This window comes from Pteronotus mesoamericanus, unplaced genomic scaffold, assembly GCF_021234165.1.
Source record: "Pteronotus mesoamericanus isolate MK-2021 breed Mesoamerican mustached bat unplaced genomic scaffold, CSHL_Meso_final contig_169, whole genome shotgun sequence".
Classification (NCBI taxonomy): Eukaryota; Metazoa; Chordata; class Mammalia; order Chiroptera; family Mormoopidae; genus Pteronotus; species Pteronotus mesoamericanus.
Window position 1 is genome coordinate 4452793 of NW_026555068.1, and position 24802 is coordinate 4477594.

At 41.4% G+C, this 24802-nt stretch overlaps 1 protein-coding gene across 1 annotated transcript; it reads left to right on the forward strand.

The window, feature by feature from the left end:
• Positions 1 to 13847: 13847 nt before the first annotated feature.
• On the forward strand, positions 13848 to 21059 carry LOC129064675 (protein-lysine methyltransferase METTL21C-like). The gene is made up of 4 exons (XM_054565785.1): positions 13848 to 13974; positions 16771 to 16922; positions 19619 to 19736; positions 20665 to 21059. Exons 1-4 carry the CDS (start codon positions 13848 to 13850, stop codon positions 21057 to 21059), a joined length of 792 nt encoding a protein of 263 aa, XP_054421760.1.
• The last annotated feature ends 3743 nt before the right edge of the window (positions 21060 to 24802 follow it).

The following is a 24802-nucleotide window of genomic DNA, read 5'->3' on the forward strand; positions in this document are numbered from 1 at the left end:
TGAGTCCTCTATCAGATATGTCTTGTACAAATATTTTCCCCCAATCCGTGAGCTGTCTTATTCTCTTAATGTATATTTGTCTTTCACAGAGCAGAAGCTTTTAATCTTAATGAAGTCCAGTTTATAAATTATTTCTTCATGGATGATGTTTGTTTTTATTTGATTCATTATTTTTGTTTCCACTCTGGTAAAGGCTACTGTCCCGGGCACATCCTGCTGCCCCTGAAAAAACGACTAATTGAAACTTCCTTCTTATTCTTTCCTCCGGTATTGATATCTTTTCTGTGGATCCCACAAAATTGCTAAGAACATCAACTGAGATAATACTTATGAAGGGGATTTTAAAACTGAGAAGCAGCTGCACACAAATCAGGCAGCATCACTAGCTCCCAACAGCACACACACACTCGCGTGTACTGCGTGCACACTCGCACTTTTATTTTTTTCTTCTTTGGCTAACTAGTTGTATTAATGACACAATTTTTAAAAAGACCAATTTATCATTACACTTGACAATAGCATTTGGAATCGAAGAGATAAGAAGTGGCAAATGTCAACTTTAATTCCAGAGATTGTGGACTTTCACTATCTTAGGAGAGAGTGTGGGTCCATTTCCACACCTTCTGTGTCCTGCAAGCACTGAGAATTGTTTTGTGATTTTGCAAGATTTCCCCAGTTTACATTGATAATCTGCTTTAAGTTTTTCTTTCTATTTATTTTTCTATGACTAAATAAAACTGTAGTGAACTTTAACTGAATAACTGAAGAATGCAAAAATGAAAACAAAGAGAGAAGAAGAGGGAGGAAGAGAAGAAGGAGGAGGGGAGGTGGTGGAGCAAAGGGAGGAGGAGCAGGGAAAAGGTAATAGATGGAACGCCAAAAGTTTCTGAGTTTTTTTTGCCTAAGATCTAGTCACCAACTATAGAAAGAAATGTGTTATTATTGGCAAACGTCATAATGAGGTGCTTTATGATAGTTCATGTTACTTCTGTCCCTGTAATGGGAACATTTATTTGGAGCTGTTTCTCCACCAACAAGAGAGAAAAATCTTGAGAAATAAAATTTATTGTATCATCTTTCATTTTTAAAATTGTTGTTCAAGTACAATTGTTTCCATTTCCCTGCCGGCAACTCCCCGGCTCAGCGCCCCATCCACCCCCACCTCTCACCCTCAATCCCACCCCCCTTTGGCTTTGTCCGTGGGTCTTTACACATGTTCTTTGATGGCCCTTCCCCTCCTTTCCCCTGATGTTATCACCATCCCCCTTCCCCTCTGGTTACTGTCAGTTTGTTCTTTATTTCAATGTCTCTGCTTACATTTTGCTTGTTTGTTTGGCTGATTAGGTTGCACTTAGAGGTGAAATCACATAGTATTTATCTTTCAGCACCTGGCTTATTTCACTTAACAGAATGCTCTCCAATTCCATCCATGCTGTCACAAAGGGTAGGACTTTCTTTCTTTCTTTCTTTCTTTCTTTCTTTCTTTCTTTCTTTCTTTCTTTCTTTCTTTCTTTCTTTCTTTCTTTCTTTCTTTCTTTCTTTCTTTCTTTTTCTTTCTTTCTTTCTTTCTTTCTTTTTCTTTCTTTCCTTCCTTCCTTCCTTCCTTCCTTCCTTCGTTCCTTCCTTCCTTCGTTCCTTCTTTCCTTCCTTCCTTCCTTCCTTCCTTCTTTCTATTTATTTATTTACTTTTTTATTGTTCAAGTACAGTTGTCTCCATTTTCCCACCACCACTTTCCCCTGCGCCACCCACCCTCAATCCTTCCCCACTTTGGCTTTGTCTGTGGGTCCTTTATACATGTTCTTTGACTTGACCCTTCCCCTTCTTTTCCCCTTTCCCCCCTTTCCTCCTCCCTTCTGGTTACTGTCCATTTGTTTTTTTCTTTCAGTGTTGCTAGTTGTATTTTTCTTGCTTGTTTGTTTTGTTGATTAGGTTCCACTTATAGGTGAGATCATATGGTATTTGTCTTTCACCGCCTGGCTTATTTCACTTAGTATAATGCTCTCTAGGTCCATTCATGCTGTCACAAACGGTAGGAGCTCCTTTTTTTCTGCTGCGTAGTATTCCATTATGTAAATGTACCATAGTTTTTTGATCCACTCATTTATTGATGAGCACTTAGATGGTTTCCAGCACTCAGCTATTGTAAATTGTGCTGTTATGAACATTGGGGTTCATAGGTTCTTTCAACTTGGTGTTTCAGGGTATAATCCCAGCCGTGGAATTGCTAGGTCAAAAGGCAGTTCCATATTTAGTTTTTTGAGGAAATTCCATACTGTTTTCTGGAGTGGCTGCAGCAGTCTGCATTCCCAACAACAGTGGACTAGGGTTCCTTTTTCTGCCAGCACTTGTTGTTTGTTGTTTTGTTTATAATGGCCATTCTAACAGGTATGTAGTGGTATCTCATTGTGGTTTTAATTTGCATCTCTCTGATGGCTAGTGATGCTGAGCATCCTTTCATATGTCTCTGGACCCTGTGTATGTCCTCCTTAGAGAAGTGTCTGTTCAGATCCTTTGCCCATTTCTTAATTGGATTATTTGTCTTCCTGGAATGGAGTCATGTGAGTTCTTTATATATTTTGGAAATCAAACCCTTGTCCGAGGTATCATTGGCAAAAATATTTTCCCATATGATTGGTTCCCTTTTCATTTTGTTGATGTTTTCTTTAGCTGTGCAGAAGCTTCTTATTTTGATGATGTCCCATTTGTTTCTTCTGTCTTTTATGTTCCTTGCTCTAGGGGAAATATCAGTGAAAATATTGCTGTGTGGAATATCTGAGAGTTTCCTGCCTATTGTGTCATCTTTCAACAGATTTATCTGTTGGTACCTTACAATTTTTGTTATAATGCAAGTGGCATATTTTTAAAATTGACCTCTCTAAATTTTTTTGTTACTCTCTAATAATGTTGTTTTGTACATATTATATAAACTTAGACTCATTTATTAGTTCTGAAAATTTGTTTATAGACTGTCGTGAATATTCCATATAGAAAATCATATCATAAGAAATTTTATTTTTCTTTTCAATCTTTATATCTTTTCCTTAATTTCCTTGCTTTCATTGTACTATCCAGACCTTCAATACAATGCAAAATAGGAACAGTGATAGCAGATAACTTTTTCTTTTTTTCCTCTGTCATTTTTCTTTATATAATATTAGGTGTGGCTACGGGCTTTCAGAGGATAACACTTACCATGTTAATGAAGTTCCTTGGATTTTTATGTTTAAAAAAATCATAAATGGTGTTGATTTGTACAAAATCTTTTTTCTGTATCTTTTAAGGATAGCATATAGTTTTTCTCCTGTATTTGTTAAAGGGAGGAATTACACAAATAGGTGTTTATTTCAACAATGAAAGTAGATTTTCTTTCTTCTGATTAGCTCAATAATGCACACTCATCAGTCATTCAGCCAGTAGCGCTGGCTGGTGTGCCTCAGTTGCTTGGAGCATCATCCCTGAAACTTGAAAGGTCTCTGAATTGATCCCTGAAAGTTGGAAAGGTCTCTGGTTTGATCCCCGGTCAGGGCACATGCCTGGGTTGCGGTTTGGCCCCCCGGGGGGCGGGGGCGGGTGGCGAGCAAGAGGGAACCAACCGATGGATGTTTTTCACATGGATGTTTCGCTCCCTCTCTATCTCCCTTCCTTCCCCTCTCTCTAAAAACAATAAGCATGTCCTCGGGTGATGATAATAAATTACAATAATTCAGCCAGTATATGAATGTGTGTCAGACACCTCTTGTGTGGCATTTCAAGTCATCCCGCTCCTGCCTCCTGCTCCGGCCAGTGCAGCCGCTGGGAGCCCTGCAACCTGACAGCAGCCGCCCACTCAGTCTCCCGCCCTGTCCCATGCTTTCTGCTCTAGACTTCTTGGTGCAAGGAAGATTACTTTATATTATCAAAATAATTCAGAGAGCTTTACTTTATATGACTATCCTTTTTGAGGGAGAAATAAAACTGTGAACAATGTGACTTGAAAACCCAAAGTGGTAGGAAATCATCTCTCAGCAGTTACCTCTCGGTTTATAGAGGAAGCGTGAAGGAGGAAACACAGTGCTTTCTGTTGTGATTGCTGCTTAGAAACTTACATTTCTTTTAGAGGGATAGCGCTGCACAAGTTTACTTGTTTGAGGCTGATTGGCCAGGAAGCTACAGCTCATGCTGACACCGGGAAAGCTTAAGTTTAGGTTGAGTTTTCTTGCCGAAGATCTAGATAGTCAACAACCATAGAAAGAAGGTGTCATTAATGGTAAATGTGATGACGAGGTGGTTTATGATAGCTCAGTTTCACTGTAATGAGAACTGTATTTAAGGCCAGAGCCAGCATTTTAGGGAAATCTGGACAGTTTAAGTTTTGGTTACATGTTCATTGGTGTTTAGTCTTGGGGTGTATTCAAACTGTGGCCTCCATTTTTGTTTTTCTTTAACATCTTTGTTTTCAATCTCTCTCTCTCCATATGTGTGTGTGTTTCTCCATATACATATGTGAGTGTGTGTGTGATACTTGTCTTTTCTCTTTTTGTCAGATTTGTCCCAGGAGTTTAAGTGCATTAATTTTTTTTTCTTGTGCTTCTTGGAGTTCAAGTCCATAAACATAGTTCTCCTACCAGTTAATAAAAAGGGATGAGTAATATGAACATGCTGGGAAAAAAGATTAAACTTCTGTTCAGTACTAAATGCCAATGCTATAGAAAATAAAAATGAAATTTTAATTTACTACAAAAACATCTGCATAGATCACGGTCTGATCAATGAGTGCTGTCAATCCAAAGAACATTTACAACTAGTTTCTTCATAAGAAAAATTTAAATATCCTACAATCGTACAACTTATACATGAAAGAAGCAAATTTGACAACAATCCTAAAAATTCACATTGCATTACCAATCATAGGTTGTAAAGCTAAAAGAAACTTTATCAAAATATCATTAATTATATATAATAAATTTTAATTAACCATGCCTGAAGAAAAAAACTTTATTAATGTTTTATCTTCTATATAGAGAGAGATGTGCTATATTGTTATCATATGAAGTAACAATAAAGAAGACAGCCAAAATTTTAGGAAATAATATTTTAAAGTGTTGCAAGAAGTTAATTAATATGATAGTTAATATATTATTATATAATACTTATTATATAGTTATAATAGAGTAACATTACTATATTACTTTTAAAATATTTTGCTGTTTTGGGTCTCATAAAATTTTGTTAGTTTTGGTGCTTTCTCATTTTAAATAAATATTACTTTTCAACCCAGTTTTGCATTTGTAATTAATATTTTTTTCTTAAAGAGGAACTCTCCCCAGGTTATATAAACTTTAGGTCCCCCCCTCAAAAAACCTGAGCTTATCCTGGCCCCAGATTTTTGTCCTTTTGGCCTGAGGACAAATCTTCTGTTCCTAAACATATCGAAGCCCGAACACCTTTGGACCCCAGGGACTACACCCAGTCTAATGCACCCCAGGACGTGGTGGCATGAATTCATTCCTTCTCAATGTGGCTTTGACGGCCCTCTTTATTTACGGCATCTAGGGATTTTCCCTTCTTTCAAGCTTCGCTATGCTCTTCTAAATCATATTTGAAAAGACTTTATGTGGTGTTTTTATGTATTGAGGAGAGGAAGGCATGCCTGCACCAGCTTCGTCGGCTACCTGACTGGACGTGAACCCTTATTTTCTTGTAACTTTATTGACACACACATATCATAGAATCCAAATTTCTAATGATAGTGCTTACATAGGCCCTATAGTTTTCAAAGTTGTTTCATATACTTTGCCTCGCTTGACCCGTGAAAGAATCTATGGAGTGGGTGTGTGAAAGGCGTCATCATCCCTAACAGATGAAGGACCCAGGACCTGATGTGATTTTTCTGGGGTCACACAGCTGGCGAGTGGGAGTCCCAGGCTCCCATGGAACTGTCTGTCTCTCTCTGCTCCACCACGCCTCTCACTCCTTTTCACCTGGATCCACACTGAAATAACTCTGCACATTTCCCCAAATCCAAGGCAGAGGAGCCTCAGATGAGAACGTGTGTTTTTCAAGTCAAGTCTGCCCCAGAATGATGAGAAACAGTGAAAGGAATTCTCCCTGTGGTGCATCCCAGAATAGCTCCATCAGGTAAACATTCTTTCCTAATAGAAATCCGTTGGGAAAAAAATTATCATCTTTCTGAGCATGGGTCAACTGCTGTTGCTAAAATCGGAGTATGATTAGGTACCACTAAGCCCCTCTAAAAAGTGCCTTTTCCAGGCAGCAGATGACAATTTGGAAAGAGCAGATGGCATTGGAAGCATCTGCTTCTGGCTGAGGCATAAGGGTTGTCATAGTCTTTTCTGCTTCATGTCTGACAATAAAACTGGAACCGAGGGATCATTCCTCATTGTCACTCTTAAAGTTGAATTACTTGCAAGGGATTTTTTTCCTCCATCTTAGAGATTCATTGGGTTCCATCTATTCCAAGATTAAGGTGAGTTTCTGAAGGCTATCATTTATTAAATTTTAAATGAGAAAGAACATTAGCAAACTACCCTTATTTCATGGACATTTTGATTAGAATTTGATCAGTTTTTCTTTAACTTAACCTGTCTCCCAAGCCTTACTTGTAATTAATATCACAGGCTTGTGTGTAATTAATATCACAGGCTTATACCTCAGCTCCAAAGAATCCTTGGCTATTTTGATGACATGAACCCTGACAATTATGAATCGTCAACGAGTGCATTTGAATGTTTATCTAAAATAACAATAAAATTTCTTTGACAGGTAATGTGGCTTGGAAAAAAAGTAAAAATAGAAACAAGCCACTAAGTACACCTCTTCTACTAAGTACATACAGTCAGTCCAAGAAACTCATTGGTTTCTTGCCCGACCCTCTTTAGGAGGCAGAAAATTACAAAGAGCCATGCCTTTCCATGTGATTAAGTGCACACTCAAATGCTCAGATACAGGCACGTGCTAGTTTTAAAATGAAATGACTATAACTTCCCTTTCTCTTCCCAAATGTATTGAATTATTTTACTCGTATCCTTTCTACCTTCTTCACTGGTACCATATTTGTCATCATATAAAGGACATTTCAAATGAAACAGAAGTAAATTCTTCTATGTCCACAAGTCTGACAAAAATTAAATGTTGCTTGAATGGTTGTTTTGAACACCTACTTGAAAATTTCTGATGATGGTCCCCTTTTAGCACGACAAGGAATCCATTGTCCTCACGCACCAGCCCAAGCCAAGATAAGAAGGGTCCCAGTGTACAATTCGGCCACAAGGGCTTTCTCTGTCTGAGCTTCAGCAGCGGTGCAGGGTCTGAATCTTTACACCCCTGCCCCCACAGCGGCATCAGCGACCCTTTGCCCTGGCACTCTGAGGGCTTCCCACAGTGTGGCTAGCGGGGGGCACTGCAGCAGCCCTCAATCATATGACAGAGAGGATTAGGAACGTCGAGCCACTGTGTTACCAGGTAATTGAGGGACTAGAAGCTATGGAATTGCACTTCATTGTAACCAAAAAGTTTCTGTATAACATAGTTAAAATCACGCATATCCTTGAATGTTAGTGATTCCTGGGGTCAGTAATAAACATCTAGTTCAGTGAAACCCCACCTCTCTGGAAGTGAATTGCCACCACAGTCTCCCTGTAAATGAGTATGGTGGACAGCTCTTACGTGTCTAATCAGCAACCCTCTCTTTAGGGAACTTTTGGGGAAGATCATGTGAGAAGGCAATGAGCCTCCCACCATGGTCTGGGATGGGAATAGAGTCCACGGTACACAGTGATGAAACAACTAATCAAGTTACTGTCTCAGGTCACGTGGGATTACATGGCTATTGAGGGAGAAGCAGCAGAACCAGTGAAGAAATGGACATCACGCAGGGGTGTCCAACCTTTTGGTGTCTCTGGGCCACACAGGGAGAAAAAGAGTTGCCTTGGGCCACACATTAAATATACAAACACTAACGAAAACTGATGAGCAAGAAAAGAGGTTTTAAGTAAATTTATGATTTTGTGTTGGGCTACTTTCATAGCCAGCCTGGGCCACGTGCAGCCCGCAGGCCGCGGGTTGGACGCCGCTGATTTTAGAGGTTTGGGATTGGAGAAGAATGACTCCACTCTCTCTAGGTGCATTAGCCAATAAGAGTTTAGGTTACCATCCATTTTAGAGATGATGGGTCTCCATTTTGAAACTGTACTTATCAAAATCAGAAAGTGTGTATGCACAGGGTGACCAGGAAGAAGAGAGCCACACCTACCCCACATTTCACGGGCACAGCTTCCCTCCTTGAAGCTGTCAGCCCTACCCCTCACGATTTGGCGGATGCTTTTCACACAACCCAACCCTGACTGTGGGGCTGAACTTACGACCAAGTTACAACAATCAGAATATTCTCCCCTACATCTGAAATCTTGGCCACAGTTACACCAGGCTGGAACGTGACTGCAGCTGAGGCCTCTAACAGCACCATTTAACGAGAAAGCCCACGGACCCTTGCTGCTGAGATCTCTGGGACCAGAGCAGCCCCGGGCTCTTTGTTTATCAAGCCCCAGTACTCAGCGTTTCCATTTGACTCAGTGAGTGACCCGGAATCCTTCCAAAAAACACTGCTTTTTTAACCCTCTACTTGAATGACAAGCAAGTTAATACAAGACATTTGTTTACCAATGATTACGACCTTCTAGGCACCAGGCAAATTCTTTCAGATAAATAATATTTCATTCACTTCTAACAGTTGTGTAAAACAATAGCAACATTTTATGGGGCCGTAGCAGATGCTGTCACGCCTCACATCTCTCAGACACACCCGAGTACTCGCGCCGCCAGTCTCTGCACCTGCGCTCACATGGTCGCATAGAAACAGCCCGGGAGCCCTCTGACCCTGGAATGGAATGACTGTGAGGTGTGTGGTTTGCCTCGCTTGCCAGCTTTTCCCCGTGGGTTTAGGTTTTTATCTCCCTCTGGCCTCATAGAATGCTCTTTGCTGGCTTCAGCACTTACCCTTAATTATTTTCCTTTCCTCACTCCCCAAATAGAACATTTCTCTCAAATCCTGTCTCTAGGTGTTCTCCTGGGAGAAAGCAGATGGAGCGTGAGCTGCAATGCTGGATCTATGGGAAGATGTAGCTCAGAATCTGACTTGTATTAGACACTCTGGAAATACCATCCCACCCATTTTATAGATAAGGACACTGAGACAGAGGAGGCAGGGATCGCCTCACTAGTAGATGGTTAAGCAGCATGCCGATTACAATTCATGCTGCATGACAACTTGGATTATTTCCTACACCAAGGTTTCTCTACATTGGCACTGTTGACACTTTGGGTCAGACAGTTCTTTGTTGTGGGGGCTGTCCCGTGTAACATAGAATGTTTAGCAGCATCCCTGGTCTCTATGCACTAGACACCAATAGCATGCCACCTCTCCTGTGACGAGCCAAAACATCTCTAAATTGCCAAATATCCATGGAAAAAGGGGAGGATTCCTCCATGTTGAGAACCACTGGCCAAGAGAGCCAGGTTCAGTTGGAAAACGCCCAGTGATAGATCAGAAGTCTATACTGATGGAAAAAATCACACACACACACACACACACACACACACACACACACACACACCCCACCCCCCACACACACATACACACACACTCAACTTATTTACTGACCTTGTATAAAGGTTTGATCCAATCTTTTATGTTCTGACTTCAAACTGGCCCACTTTCCATTAGGCTAGGCTCCCTGAGATCAACTGTTCCATTGCTCTACTTGTTAGAAAGTTCTTTCCTACTGAGCCCAATTCTGCTTCCTGGAAACTTACTTCATCAGCGTGCCCTCCAGGGCCATGGAGAAGACCTAATCCCTCCTCATGGATGGCACTTCAACTATCTGAGCACAACGCCTGCAGCCCTGCCCTATAGATCGCCGTTGACTACATGCCAAGTGCTGCAGACACACAGGGGAGTTGTCAGACGCGAGTTCAAACTTCTAAGTTCTTTCTCAGGCCTTTGAATGGGAGTTTTTGGGCACCTAGAGTCCATGCATTTTAAAGCTTCTAGGTGGTTCTAATATGGCCCATCATAGTCCAGTATTTAGGAACTTCAGACCTAACTTATTCCAGTTCCAGGCACTGGAGTTCTGATTTGTTTCTTAAAGCAGATACCTGAAAGATGGGTTTGCAAGAAAATACTACAAAGAAACTCTCAAAATAATAGGATATTCCTTTCTAGGTCAAAGAGATACAAGTTTCTATCCAGTTTAATTTTCAGTAAAATAGCTTTTTACTAAGTTTATACCATAAAAGGCCTAAAAGTTGATACCAGAAAATGTTAGTCAGGCTTAATTCTCCAGATAGTGGGATTTAAGGAGATTTTTAAAATTTCCTTTTTTGTCCTTTTCTTCATTTTTAAAACTTGTAGGATGAATGCATGTGTGTAAATGTACAAATGTATATTCCTATACATCGCAATCAATTTTGAAAAGTTGCTTAAAAAGTTGTAATGATGACCGTCTTTTGCTATATCTAGCAGAAAAAAGTTACAGAAGTGCAGGACGTGATCGTAGAAGTGAACCATTTGGGGCATAACAAAAGCACTAGAATGAAAGATTTGAAAAAGACTCCGGGTCACCTCTCTTCATGTAGGGGAGTGGGAAGGAAGCCCTGATGGTCACAGGGCCGCAGCATAGCCACGCAAACATCTGGAGTCAAAGGAAACAAACATAAAGTGCCAATGTTGGGTAAAAATAAAAATAAAAAATACGCTCTTATATCTACTCAAGCTAAATCACCATTCATTTGGCTCAATGGTTAAATATAGTCCCGCATAAATGTGAATGATTATTTAATTTCTGTTTGCCTGAGGATTTAAATTACATGCCCTATATTCTATTTTAAGGGCTTCCAGGCTTCCAAAATGAGTAAGTGCCCATCCTCTTTCCTTGTTAACGGCCCCTGTTTCTATTAAATAAATTACAGTGGCTTGCTTTTTCCTTTGTAGAATTTTTCTGATTTCCTACTCACTGCTGCCCCCACTAACTACCCACTATGGGACTCGAAGCCTTTACTCATATCCCTTCTTATGTAGAGACTGTTCTCATGTCTTCCTTGCAAGTTTTCGCTACCTCCTGGTAGAGTCTTACATTATTTCTGGACCTCAGAATCAGGGTCCAGGACAGAGTCTGCGGCAAGCATGTCCCTTCCTTTAGCCACAGGAGTTTGGCTAATGAGCACCAAGTTTGCAGGTCCACAAAACCCCCAACTACCCAACCCCCACTTTTTAAAAAAGTAAAATGTAAGTCCACATGTCAAACGACATCACAGGATACCATAGAGGGCACTCTCTGCTCTGCTGGAGTGATTTTCTGGACCTTTTGAGGGTGATTCTATTTCATGTTGCAAGGATCATGTATGCGAGTTATGTGTGAAGAGAAATTTTAAGAGAGAGATTGAAAGAGAGAGCGCAAGAGACAGAGAGAGAGAGAGAGAGAGATACTGAGAGAGAGAGAGAGAGAGAGAGAGAGGAAATTCTAGCAAAGCAATGTGTCTGAGTACTGGTGGGTAATGCTACCCTAAATAACTTGGACTTCCACTGGTTGGCTTTTGTTCATAAAATGCTAATCCTTTTAGGTGCAGATCTATATAAAACATTGGAGATTAAAGGGTACACAGAAATCTCAAATCTCTTCTGCTACATAAGGTAAAGATATATTTAAACTAACAGTTCAAAATTATTTTGACGGTACGTACTAACAAGGAGTCATTTTACAAACTTCCCAATTCTTTATTAAATACTAATATATGATATATATTGTATGATGTGTCAAACTAATAATGAATGCTAGGCTGATTACTGTAGTTATGTTCTAGGTTCTTTTTCAATGCACAGCTGTCTTTGGGAAAAAAATTGATTTCTCATGTCAATCTTAATGATGGAGGAGGAAGTCACTTCATTTCATAAGCAAAAGAATTTTCCTGGCTTGCGTGCAAAAAGGAAGAAATGTCTTAAATTTAATGGCCAGGGTTCTGTGGTGCTGGAAGGGAGTCCGGCACAGAGTGTTGTATGGCATGACTTCTCTAGCTTCGGAGATGATAGTCAGAGTAGATGTTGTAGTGTGAGTCTTTGCACAGATTAATTCTCTAAACTCCCACAACCACCATGTGAGGTAGGTGCCATCATTATCTACATTTTCAACAAAGACAGTACATGACCGAGCTAAGGTTCAAATGCAGGCTCCTCGCCACAGCACTGAGACTTCTGCACCGAAGATGCTCTATGGACTGGACTCATAAGCGACCAGCCTGCTGTCTTTCAGGGGAAACTGCCTGGAGTTGTGGGAAAGTTGAAAGGAAGGAGCAAGTAAGGATCTTCAGGAGAAAACTCTTCTCCTGCAAAGCACAGACCAGCAGAGCACTCTTGGCTGGTTTGGTGAGTTGGGGATTTGGGGTAAATGTTTGCTTGTTTGATTCTAGGGCCAATGAAAATGTTAACTTACTTTCAGAGCAATCTCATTTGTTTGCAATCCTGGTGCACATGAATGCGAGGGATGGCAGTTTCTACAGGTGTGGGATGGAGTTACATTCGCTGCAGGGGCTGGCGCTCTTGTGCTTTGCTCACTGGAGTAGGCCAGTGCCTGAATGGCTGGGTTTCCTCTTGGTTTCTGGGTCAGCCAGTTAGTCCCGGTGTAGCAGGTGTGGCCAGTTGCTATCCATCGTTGGCTGAAACAATATGATGACAGGCAACTTGTGTGTGAGTGGAAAATACAGAACGGTAAACACAAACAAGAAAAACCATTCGCATTTTGTAAAAAAGACTAGAAAATGTCACTGTGATGGGGAAATATTATGAGTCATTTCAGGGCGAATTAAACCAGGAAAGCCAAGGCTGACTCAGGCCATGTCCTGCCCCACGTAAAGGAAGGCAGAGTCTGTAGCTGGACTTGGGTTTGATTCCTGGCTCTGCCACTAGCCACGGGGGCTGCTTATTAATCTGTGCCTGAATTTCTCTCATCTGAGAAGAGGCATAATAATAACATCTACTTTATAGGGTTTGTTGTGAGGATTAGGTGAATCAATCCATGTAAAGCCCTAGAGCGTGCTTGGCAACAACATATGTCCTGCAGTGACGTCAGGCGTCATTATTTTGACACCAATCCATGATCCCAGCAGCCAGGTCCCCATTTCTGAATCAGGAAGAGTTTTCCCCGGCTGCACTAATCGCCTTTGCTCTCCCGTTCCTCACCACAGCCCTGGGAGGTAGGCAGGTACCGTTATCCCTGTTTTGCTGATGAGGGCATGGTGAGGAGGGGATGGAATGAATTGCAGGCGTTAAAGCGGGAGCAAGGCGGGTTCTTGGCTCTCCACCCCACGGGGCCCTTTCTACCGTCCTGCAATAAAGCCTCAGATGAAAAGGGAGCAGCCCTGCATTTGCTACAAATCCTGGCTTCTCACCTGTGATATTTCAGTCCACAAGGTGCTCCCAATGGTCATAGTGCTAGACCAGATTTTCTTTATTAAGATTTAGTTCCCAAAGTTATCTGATGTACATTTTACACCCTGGCAACTTCCTGACTGTTCCTTCAGCTCCAATCGCTCTGCTTTTGCCTTTCTTCATGCACAGAACAGGTTCGGTCATGTTTAATGGTCTCCCTCCACTTTGCTCTGCACAGCCAGGGTAGCAGCTCCTTGAATGGCTGCTTTGCTCATCCAGGGAACTAAGCTGAAAAGCAGGTGTTCTTTTCGACTCAGCAGATGCTAAGGCGCTAAGCTGCGCCGTTGAAAGCCGTCTGAGAGATTCAGGCAGCCTGGGCTGAGCAGCTCGGGTCTTGTCCAGCTTTCTGCTCTCCAGCCGGCTCCAGCTATGGACGTGTGTCTGAGCTCCGAGCAGCGGCCTGGGTGCCCGGGGGAAGGACTGGGCTCCCCGGATGGCTGGTTCGAGGCAGAGGAGAAGACTGTCCAGAAAGATGGCGCCTGTGGACCCGCAGGAGGTAACCTCCTTCATCGCCCCGACACCTGCTCAGTTGTTTTCCTGATGATGCCATTGTCCCGCTAACTTCTGTCACAAGAATTTGCATTTCCTTCAACTCTAGATTTTTAAATGAGATGTAACATTATATTAGTTTCAGGCGTATGACAAAATGATTCTTTATTTGGATATATTATGAAATGATCACTACAATAAGCCTAGTTAACATCCGTCTAAATTGTTTGTATAATGAAACTAAGTAGGAAAACACACATGCAAGCATAAGCATCATTATTTACTTATCAAAATCCACACATTTTTTTTATCTTGTGTATAAATTGAGGATTGTATATTTTTGTAAGAAGAACTTGTAAAGAGAAATGAAATCTACATTAGTTTCTGCTTTTCCCCAAAACGCTTTCCTGGCAGCTCTGTCATGCACAGGATCCTTGAAAAGCAAAGTGTATTTTCCCATCAGGACAATGGAACCATCAGGGTTGCATTTCTGGACAGGAACTCAGTAGTTAGTAAATGATAGACATGACAGATAATGTCATAAAAGCCAAGATATAGCATATGTAACATTTACACTAATTTAATGTGGTATAATTATGTTCCAACTCTACTAAACTCGGATGTTATTTATTTTTACTGAACTGTTTACATAAAAATGCAACTCTACTTGTCTCTAAAACCTGGTCCCTCTAAAACTATCAGGCTAGCATAGATACAATAAATGAAAATATTTAATGTACAATAAATATAAATTTCTATATATTTGTAGAACACGAAAGGGTCTCATGGGAATATATTTACATGCCCATATTTCTTTACACTGTTGAGCAAGAAAGTATAAACATTAGCTTATTAACTGTGAAATGAATGAGCCATTCAAAATCAGCCCATTGACTTTTCCCCCAGACTTGAGCATCCCTGGTTGGTGACCTGTGGAAGGAGGGGAAGAATGACCGGTCTGGCCATAGCAGGGGGGGGCGGGGGAGAAGCCTGCGGGAGCTGGCACGGGTACCTGACGGTCTGGCTGCTCCTGGGAGGTACTCCATTGATGACAGCCTCTGAGAAAAAGCACAGCCCTCTACCAACTCCTTGCACCAGCTAGTCTGTACTAGCTCCTGAATTTCAGGAATTTTGTGAGCTGGTTATTAAGCATGGCCATTATTGAAATTTAAGTTATATAAACACAATTAAATCAGTTATATAAAAGGCAAAGGTACATGAAAAAACTAAGGTAATACATATGCTCATCACAAATTATTTTAGCACATTTGACGATTAGCTATGCTCTCGGGGCCATCGATGTGCAGTGTATCCGGATGGCAGAAATACTCCACGATGGTGCGTTGCTGCGCATCTTTTCCCAGTGACATTTTACTGGTAGTTTGAAATCACCAGGGTGGGAGTGTTTACACCATGGTCATGGTCAAACCCTACAAATTGGTGCTTCTTCCCCTTGCTCCACACTGGTTATCAAATATTTACAGGTCACCAATGGCCTATTCATCTGCCTTCTAATCGTCTCTGAAACCAAATTCAGAGTCAGACTCCCAGCCGTCTGAGGGACGGTAGGACCTCCTTGGTCATTCATAAATATTGGGTGGGTGTTGTTAGATTTCAGTAGCTTCGCATAGAGGTAGGTGAGGGCCATAGGTCTTTTTCCCTCCCCTACAGCCCCCGCCCCACAACCCTAACCAGGGCACATCACAGGGAAGGACGACGTCTCAGGACTAACTTGGCCACTCTTTATTAGCAGGTTCTGGCAAGCTCAGCGCAGTCCCTGGTCTCTGGAAGCTTGTCTTTTTGTTTAGAGCCGAGAATTCTATGGTCAAAGACCTTTTTCCAATCTGTCACATACTAACACTTTTTTTTTTTTTGGTAAAATACAACAAAAATGAATTTCTAGGGAAACAAAATGAAAGTACATACAAAGACATGTAAAATAGAAGCATGTAATTAGATTCAACAGACATGAGCAAATTGTAAAAATTCTAAATGCTTACTCCAAGTTTCTGTACCGTTCTTCCTGGGAACCTGTTACGGTCTGCAGACCAGCAGCGGAGAACGCTCCTAGTGCATGTGGAAATCAGTGAGGCCTGTCCTACCTGCCTCTCAGGGGTGGACTCCTGAGTAGGTTTCTTTAAAGACCCACCACCCTTCACCCTCTATTCACATCCTCCTCCAAGCAGGTGCTCTTTTCCTCTCATTTTATATGATATTTGAGAGCTGCCAGAGTGGGTCATGAGAGTAAAGAAGTATTTAAAGCAGTAGTAACTTAATAGTCAGAGCTCATCTGACAACCTTCCCAAGACTGTGGGGCTGGCTCATCCTTGGGTGACGTGTACCTTTTGAGGAGCCGATGTAGGAAGGATCTAAGGAACACACTCTAGCCAACATGTAGGAATATTATTTCAAGACCTAAAAATAGTCAGGTCCCTGTTTGCCCAGGTCTTCCTTACCCGGGCAGCCCATTTGTGACATTTTCCTTGTGCCATTTAGCTTTCTCCTGTTGTCAAAACAGAGTGTGGGGATGGAGCCACACCTTTTTTTACACCCTCTCCTAAATAGAGGGAAGGACTCGGGACATCCTCTGGCATTTCATCATATAATAAAAACGTCATATCTGAATTTTATATCCCTGTCACTCCATATCATTGTCTTGTGCTAGTCTGTAGCCATTGTCATTGATAGCACCGGCCCTCTGTTGAAAGAGTTCTCTATCTGTTCCCATCCTACCGATTATACTAAGTACGTATTTGCACTGAATCAACAAATCATGAAACCTATTTTATTTTCTGCCCCACAGATCTTGACAACATAGAACCATCTCTTCAGAGCCTGCAGAAATTTGTTCCTACAGATTATGCCAGCTACACTCAGGAGTATTATCTGTTTGCAGGCGAGAAGATTGTCATTCAAGAATCAATAGAGAGTTACGGAGCAGTGGTGTGGCCAGGGGTGAGACAAGTGTCACACTGGGTTGGCAGGATTTCTGGGGACCATTCTAATGCTCTTACACATCTGTGTTGCCTTGGACAGCTGCCAAGTACTTGAACATCCTGTGTTTCTCCAGCTGAGGGCAGGTTGTTGCCCTACCTCCCCGGGGGGGGGGGCGGGGGTACTTGGGCTCCAAAAATACATAGCATCTCTCCCATAAGCATTGGTTTTCCTCTGTGCTATATCCTTGAAACATTATTCTTTACATGAATATAAACTTGAATATATCAGGAAGTAGGATGGAAACTTCATGTGAATTTTCAAGGGGGAAAAAAAAAATCACGTCTTGAGAGCTTAGGCATTGGAGCCTGTCTCTTGGGGCCACTCCCGTAGACCCTCCGGGGCCTCATTTCCTTTTCATACTGTGGATATTCCAGTAGAAACGTTTAGGAAGCATCTCCTGTTCTCCCTGCAACATCCCTGGGAGGGTGGCACCGAAATGGGGGAAACACTCTGGTTTTGAGCCTGAAAACCTACTGTTTCCTGGCTGTGTGGTCATGGATGTTCACTTTGCCTCCGTTTGCCTTCAATCCCATGTTTAAGGCACGGGGCCGGGTGAATGTCCAGTTCCCGAGGGGGCTGTGCGGGTTCAATGAAGCAAAGCACCCAAGCTCATGTTAGCTGTAACTGTTAATGTCATATTATTAATATTAATTAATTACTAAATTAATGAAGAAAAGTTCATGATTAGGTAAAGCTATTGCCCTGGGGGCGCGGTGCACAGGAGGCTGGGCCAGCGGCCTCGGACGCCAGCTCTGGTGCGCTTCCCACTGCGCAGGCTTTCAGCCCGGGCGGAGAGAGGCTCTGATCGGAACAGCTTCATCGTTAGCAGGGGTGTGAATTGAACCAAACTGGGATGTCGTTAGAAGTCAGATTCTGCTTCGGGAGGTCTGCGTGCGAGGCTGTGCTCTGTACTCCTCGGGCTCCGGGGCTGCACGTGCAGTGTGCACCCATGTTAGCAGCTCCGTTGAGGGCCCCCAGGGTGATCTGGGGTACGGGTGGAAGGTGAAAGTGGGGAGCAGGCGGAGGGAGAGACAGCCAAGGGGGGCCACATACTTAGAGCATCACCCCCTCTCGCTCTTCCCAACCAAGGAAGCTCCATTTTTACCCCTTACGCTTATAAGTGTGACTTCTTTCAAACAAAGATTTTTCTTTTTTTTTTTTTAATGAACTTATTGGGGTAACACTGGTTAATAAAACTATATAGATTTCAGGTGTACAATTCTGTAAGACATCATCTGTACACTGTATTGTGCGTTCACCACCCCAAGTCAAGTCTCCTCCCATCACCATTTCTCGCCTCTACACCAGCTGCTACGGCCCCCACCCTCCTTTCCCTCTGGTAATCACCATGCTGTTGTCTGTGTCTATGAATTTTTTCATTGTTTTTTTTTTCTTTAACAACAAGTGTGAAAACCACCAAACTACTCCATGGCTTTCTCTTATAATATATTTGGCAAATAGACAACCATAGCAGGGGTGTTAGAGATTAGGAATGAAAAAAAAAAGATTTGTCCGCTGGGCTGTTGCTTCTCACGAAGGCCTCAGCCTTCCACACACCAAAGCCTGGCCTCTCTTGGGACCTCAAACCCTTGAAAACTGTAAAAGAAGGGCTTATGTAAAGTGGGAAAACCCCCGTTCTTGTGTGATTTCTAGTGCAGCTCTCTGTAAAAAAGATCACTCTTCAGAGCTTACAAATAGGGCTAAGAAGGGGCAGGGGCATGTTCGTAATGTGAGAAGATGTAGCAGTTCCTGAGAAAAGCCGTGGCTCGGGGTAGCACCCCGATGGGGCCAGCCTCTCCCGGGGCAGGGCTCTCCCTCCTGAGAACCCCTCAAAGCGCATGTCCTCTTGATAGCTCTCAGTGACCCTGTCTTCCTAATATGGAACCCCCCACATGGCAAATAATTACTCTTTTTTCTCCAGGGGCATTTGGTTTTCTGTATAAAAAGCTATCTTAATTTATTTGCATGTTTTGGGGTTTTTTTTTTAACATCTCCTTGCTACTGCTGCTCCAAGTGTGGCTCGCGGACCAGGAGCACTAACATCACCTGGGGGCTTGTTAGCAATGCAGTCCTGACCCCCACCCACCCCGGACCCTCCTGCGTGAGGACATGTGTCTTGAACCAGGCCCCCAGATGATTTGCGTACACACCAAAGTTTGGAAAGCCCTGTTCTGATAGTCTGTTTCTTAGAGGAACCACTTAAAAAAATAACTGCCCAGTTGTCCAGAATAGAAGACAAAGTCCTATTGCAATTGAATTTTGTTAGGGGCTAGGAGAGGTGTTGAAGACATTTATACAACATTCTTAAAGCAGATGGCGGCCTGATGTGGGTAAACCAGAGCAAGAAGCTGCTGCCCAGTAGGCCACACTGCCCGGACTTGCAAGACATGGGCTGATCTTCCAGTTCCTGGAGATTAATGAAGAGTCCTCTGATGCAGGCGATTCAACAAACCTGTTTCCTTTCATGCATATTAAAATTTCTATATTCCAGAGGCCTAAATTCATCATTAAATGTATATTTTGATTCTGATGAAACTTTTCATAAACAAACTATTACTGACATGTCCTAAAATATTTAACGTGGGGTAGGGATTGGGGTCATTACTGGTTTGCCATGTTCCAATGCCCATGTGACAACTGTAAATATTTTCTAGGCTACGGCTTTATGTCAGTACTTGGAGGAACATACAGAGGAATTGAATTTTCAAGATGCTAAAATACTTGAAATTGGTGCTGGACCAGGCCTTGTATCCATTGTGGCCAGTATTTTAGGTTTGTGTGTTTGTTTATTCCTGACCTTGTTTCATAAGAGCTTTACTGAGACAACAACAATGTGATTTATCATAGGCTGCGGTTTATCACAGGCTGTGGTTTAGGTGCTTGGCCATGATTTCACTTGTTAAATCTCCCCCAAATGTCAGGAGCTAGAATTACTGCAGAGGTAAGATTACTGCATCTTAGAGAGGTAGGGTAACTTGCCCGGTCCACCAATTACCATGCAATGAAGTTGAAATTCTGGAAGTGTGACTTTCACATCCCTGCTGTAAATAACTACGTTATGTTGTCTTCTGCCTTTTGCTGCAAATATTTCAACTAACATTTTGAAGGAAAAACAAATCAGTTCATGCAAGGTGAACGCAGATTTATACCCAAAATGCAGGATGTGAGTTCCTGGGTACTGGACAAGAAGTGGTACTAATCTGTCATACTTCTGCCCATGGTATTATGGTTTGGTTTGGTCTGGGTTTTTTTTAAACTAATTTGGTGACCTATTTTGTAAACCATTGTCACTAGCTTTAAAATGCCTAAGAATTAATTTAATGAATTTAGATAAGGACAAGAGTCATACAGAATAGATCATCCTTTGCGGAAAGAAAACTGGTTGCTGAATACTTCATGTAAGAAAAAATAAAACCTTCAGATGAATGTAATTTGGGTGCGGAGGTGCTACTGTCATCTAGTGGACAGGGACCAGAGAAGCTGCCAAACATCTTACAGAGCACAGGGCAGCCCCCAACCCAAGCCCCCAAAAGAATTACCCAGTAGAATTATGTCAAATATGTCCAGCCTGTATGTTAGTAGGGCCAAGGTTGAGAAGCCCAGTTCTGTTGCTTTCCTTTCTTCCTGAGAGTATATTGTGTGTCCACTCTGAATGCCCCAGTGTTTCCAGGTAATTGTTACACTTCTCTTTCTCTCTTAGGTGCTCAAGTCACGGCAACGGATTTGCCTGATGTCCTGGGAAACCTTCAATACAACCTTTTAAAGAACACACTAAAACGCACTGCACATCTGCCAGAAGTGAAAGAACTGGTGTGGGGAGAAGGCCTGGAACAAAACTTCCCCAAGTCAACTTTTTATTATAATTACGTCCTGGCCTCTGATGTGGTCTACCACCATTACTATCTGGACAAGCTGCTCGCCACCATGGTGTACCTTTGCCAGCCAGGGACTGTGTTGCTTTGGGCAAACAAGTTCAGATTCAGCACTGATTATGAATTTTTAGATAAATTCAAGCAAGTTTTTGATACAACACTTTTGGCTGAATTTCCAGAGTCATCAGTTAAAATTTTTAAAGGAACACTAAAATGGGACTAAATTAAACAAAATGTCTTTCAAATATTTGTGTGTTTTGAGCAGTGTTAGAGATCGTATTGCCAATAAAACATTTATAAGATTGAGAAGGTAGTATATTACAAAAAAACTTGCACACCCCAAATAAACAGAACTTAATAGTATAGCAGCTTTCTAAAATAACCTATTTAAGATTATCTGGGTAATCTAAATGTCTGCAAAGAATAACATGAAAATATAAAAATAGCTATGCTGGCTTCCAAAAGTCTCAATGAAATGTTTAGTAAATTTTACATGAATAAATTAATAAACAAGTATATTTTCTCCTTGTTATTTCTACTGTAGAATAGTTATAGACTTGTCAATATACTTTTGTCACATTTTTTGAATCTGAACGTCATAGGGTTCTTACATCTTAATTTGAAAAATCTACTTCTAAGGATTTTAATTAGCAAAGGGAAAGGATATTGAATGATAGAAAACAATCATAGGCCAAACAACTCAAAGTGAAAAATATGGAAATGGTGCTAGAATTAGGAAATAGATGCTGCCTAAGAAACCTCTTAAAAGAATTTAATTTGTAGATCCTCTCCCTCTGTGTCACCTCCCTAGAACCACTGCAAGCTAAATTTCTGCATTGTCTGATTTTTTCCTTTTGATTAAATATCTTAGAATATTAGGAAAGAATGGAATTTTTATTTGTTCTCATTATAGAAGGCTATAGAAAAATCTTAAACAAACATCATACTTAATGACAAAGTGTAAATAGCCTCTCCTTTGAGATAGAGGGGGAAAAAAACTTAAAATTTCAGCTTACCGCCATTTCTCTCCAAATTACACTGGAGATTTGAGCCAATGTAATCAACAAAAACAAAGAAATAAAACATGAAATTTAGAAGAGTAGAAAACTTTTTTTTTTTTTTTTGGTAAGGACAAGATCACAAATGCTTAGGCTTTGTAGGCTATCTCCTGTTTCCATACAATATTTTTTATATTTTTGTTTTGTTTGGGGTTTTTCTTACAATAATTTATAAAAATGTAAGACAATTCTTAGCTCGTGGGACCTGCACCAATGGGCCTTCAGTTGGCTTTGGGCCACAGGCCATGATTTGCTGACCCTGAAACTGCAGATAATTTACTATGGAATTATTGAAACTTGTAAATTTAACAAGGTTGCCAAATATCAATACATAAAACTCAAGTGTATTTAGAAATTCTAACCACAAATAGTCAGAAAATAAAATTTAAATGAAGAAATTTATAATAGCAACATCAAATACTTAGAAATAAACCTAACAAAAGATAGGCAGGAGGACATTTTGAGATGGCAATGGAGTAGGTGGATCTTGTGTTCACCTCCTCCCAGAACCAAATTAGAAATACAAACTAAATTGGAGAACAATCACCCTGAATGACCAGCTGAAGACTGGCTGAAGAGGAGTTTTATAACCAAGGACTTGCAAATGAAACTATGTCAAGACTACACCTGCACAGCAGCTCATACACCATAGTCAGGGATGAGCCTCACAGTCAGCCAGTCTGGGGGTTGACTCCATGCACCAACAGGCCAACAGCAGTCAAGACTCATTTACGACAAGAGGGCCCACAAAACCCACACAAGGAACATTCTTAGAGCACTCAGCTCAGGAGATCAAGGAGACCACACTACTGGGTCCCACAGGCCACAGGCTACATAAGGCCACCCCACAAAGACTAGAAGTCATAGCAGGTCTGTATAATACATAGAAACAAATATAAACAGATGGCCGAAACGAGGAGACAAAGAAACAGGCCCCAAATGAAAGAACAGGATGAATCTCCAGAAAAAGAGCTAAATGAAATGGAGGCAAGCAATCTATCATATATAGAGTTCAAGGGAATGGTTATAAGGATGCTCAACAGCATTAAAAAGGACATAGAAACCATGAAAAATAACCAGTGGGAAATGAAGAATAACATCTGAAATAAAGATTATACTAGACGGAATAAACAGTAGGTTGGATGAAGCAGAGGACTGAATCAGCGAATTGAAAGACAAGGTAGAAAAAAATCACTTAATCAGAGAAACAAAAAAAAAGAATTAAAAAGTATGAAGATAGTTTAAGAGAACTTTGGGACAACATGAAAAGTAACAACATCAGCATCACAGGGATACCAGAAAGAGAAGAAAGTGAGCAAAGTGATAGAGAACCTGTTTGAAGAAATAATGATAGAAAACTTCCCTAACCTGGTGAAGGAAAATGTCACCGAATTCAAGAAGCACAGGGAGTCCGAACCAAGATGAACCCAAAGAAACCCACACCAAGACACATCATAATTAAAACAGCAAAGGTTAAAGACAAAATCTTAAAGGCAGCAAAAGAAAGGCATTTAGTTCCCTACAAGGGAGTTCCCATTAGGCTGTCAGCTGATATCTCAACAGAAACACTGTAACAGCGGACCCCATCCCCAGAAATGGGAGAGGGATTGAGTAGCGCAGGCAGGTGTTGCCCTGGTTGCCAGAGTGACAAAGGGGCTTGCAAGGGATTCTGGGGGACAGATCGATTAAAAAAAAAAAAAGTAGCAGGCAGAAACTCTGCTCCTCCTTTTGACCATCCCTCTGGGGCAGGACTGGAAGTCCTGGGCCCAGGACATTAGGGATGGCAAGAGGGGAGGGGAGGAGGCTCGGCAGGTCAACAGAGTACGGGCCTGTCAGTGGCAGGTCCCTCATCCCTCCCCTGCACAGACCTGCCAATGGCTGCAGACCCCGTGTCCCTCCTCTGGCGGGGAGTGGGTCAGTGGGCCTGCCAAAGGTCACTAGTGTTGGCCTGTGAATGGTGGTAGGAAGAGTGGTGGTAGAAATGGTAGGTCAAACTTGGATCTTTCATTTTAGAAACTTGGGAACATGGCCTATAGAGATTGAAAAAAATGTACAGAATACATGTGTATGACTGGCAGAGAAAAGATTTATTGTAGAATCCAGGTCTATCAGCTTCTAATTCCTCTTTACAACATACACATATTCTGAGTAGAAGACTGGATAAAACATGTGTGAGTTAAGAGGATTTAGGTTAACAATGCTGTCACATAAAATTGCAATTATTTTGTAAAATTTAGTTTAAATTTTTTAGTGAATACAGGTATAATGATAAAACAACAGAACACTGAGTATTATAGCAGAGTAGTAAATTTTGATCTTTAGGTACCTTACAGATCTATTTTTTGTTTCATTTTCATGTGTACTTACCATATCTAGATAACTGAAATACACAATGTATCACCTGTAAGCACTGTTGTGTTAACACATGATTCAACAGAATTACTTAAGCAAGAGGTTTTAAGCTACATAAAATGAGTTAAACCTTAAAATGTAGAAACTATGAATAAAAGCATGTCATATATTTATCATGTATTTGTAAGATCACTGTTATTTTAAAACAAAAAAGTTTTAAAGGACCAATTTCAAAACTTTGATGCACAAATATTCTTATATATACAACATCTACAGTATTTACATACCAATAACATCCATAATATGTATATGAGGTCTGTCTGGAAAAAGTCCAGTCATTGTTAAGATAGTGAGAACAGTTTGCGCGACATCAATGTAACTAGGCAGACGCCTAGAATGTGAATGTGTAAACAATGATGACTTAGCTGGCTAGTCAGCAGGGGCCGATAGACACCGTTGAGAGAGCATGTGTACTGTGGGGCCGTCACATTCAAAGTGACTGAGCAAGTAGAGCAATGAATCTGCATCAGATTTTGCATGAAGTTTGAACATTCCT

Excerpts from the sequence above, each read along its gene's own strand:
- LOC129064675 (XM_054565785.1), top strand. The coding sequence starts at position 13,848 with ATGGACGTGTGTCTGAGCTCCGAGCAGCGGCCTGGGTGCCCGGGGGAA. Across the intron at positions 16,923-19,618 it reads GAGCAGTGGTGTGGCCAGGG|GCTACGGCTTTATGTCAGTA; the intron begins GTGAGACAAGTG and ends AATATTTTCTAG. Across the intron at positions 19,737-20,664 it reads CATTGTGGCCAGTATTTTAG|GTGCTCAAGTCACGGCAACG; the intron begins GTTTGTGTGTTT and ends TTTCTCTCTTAG.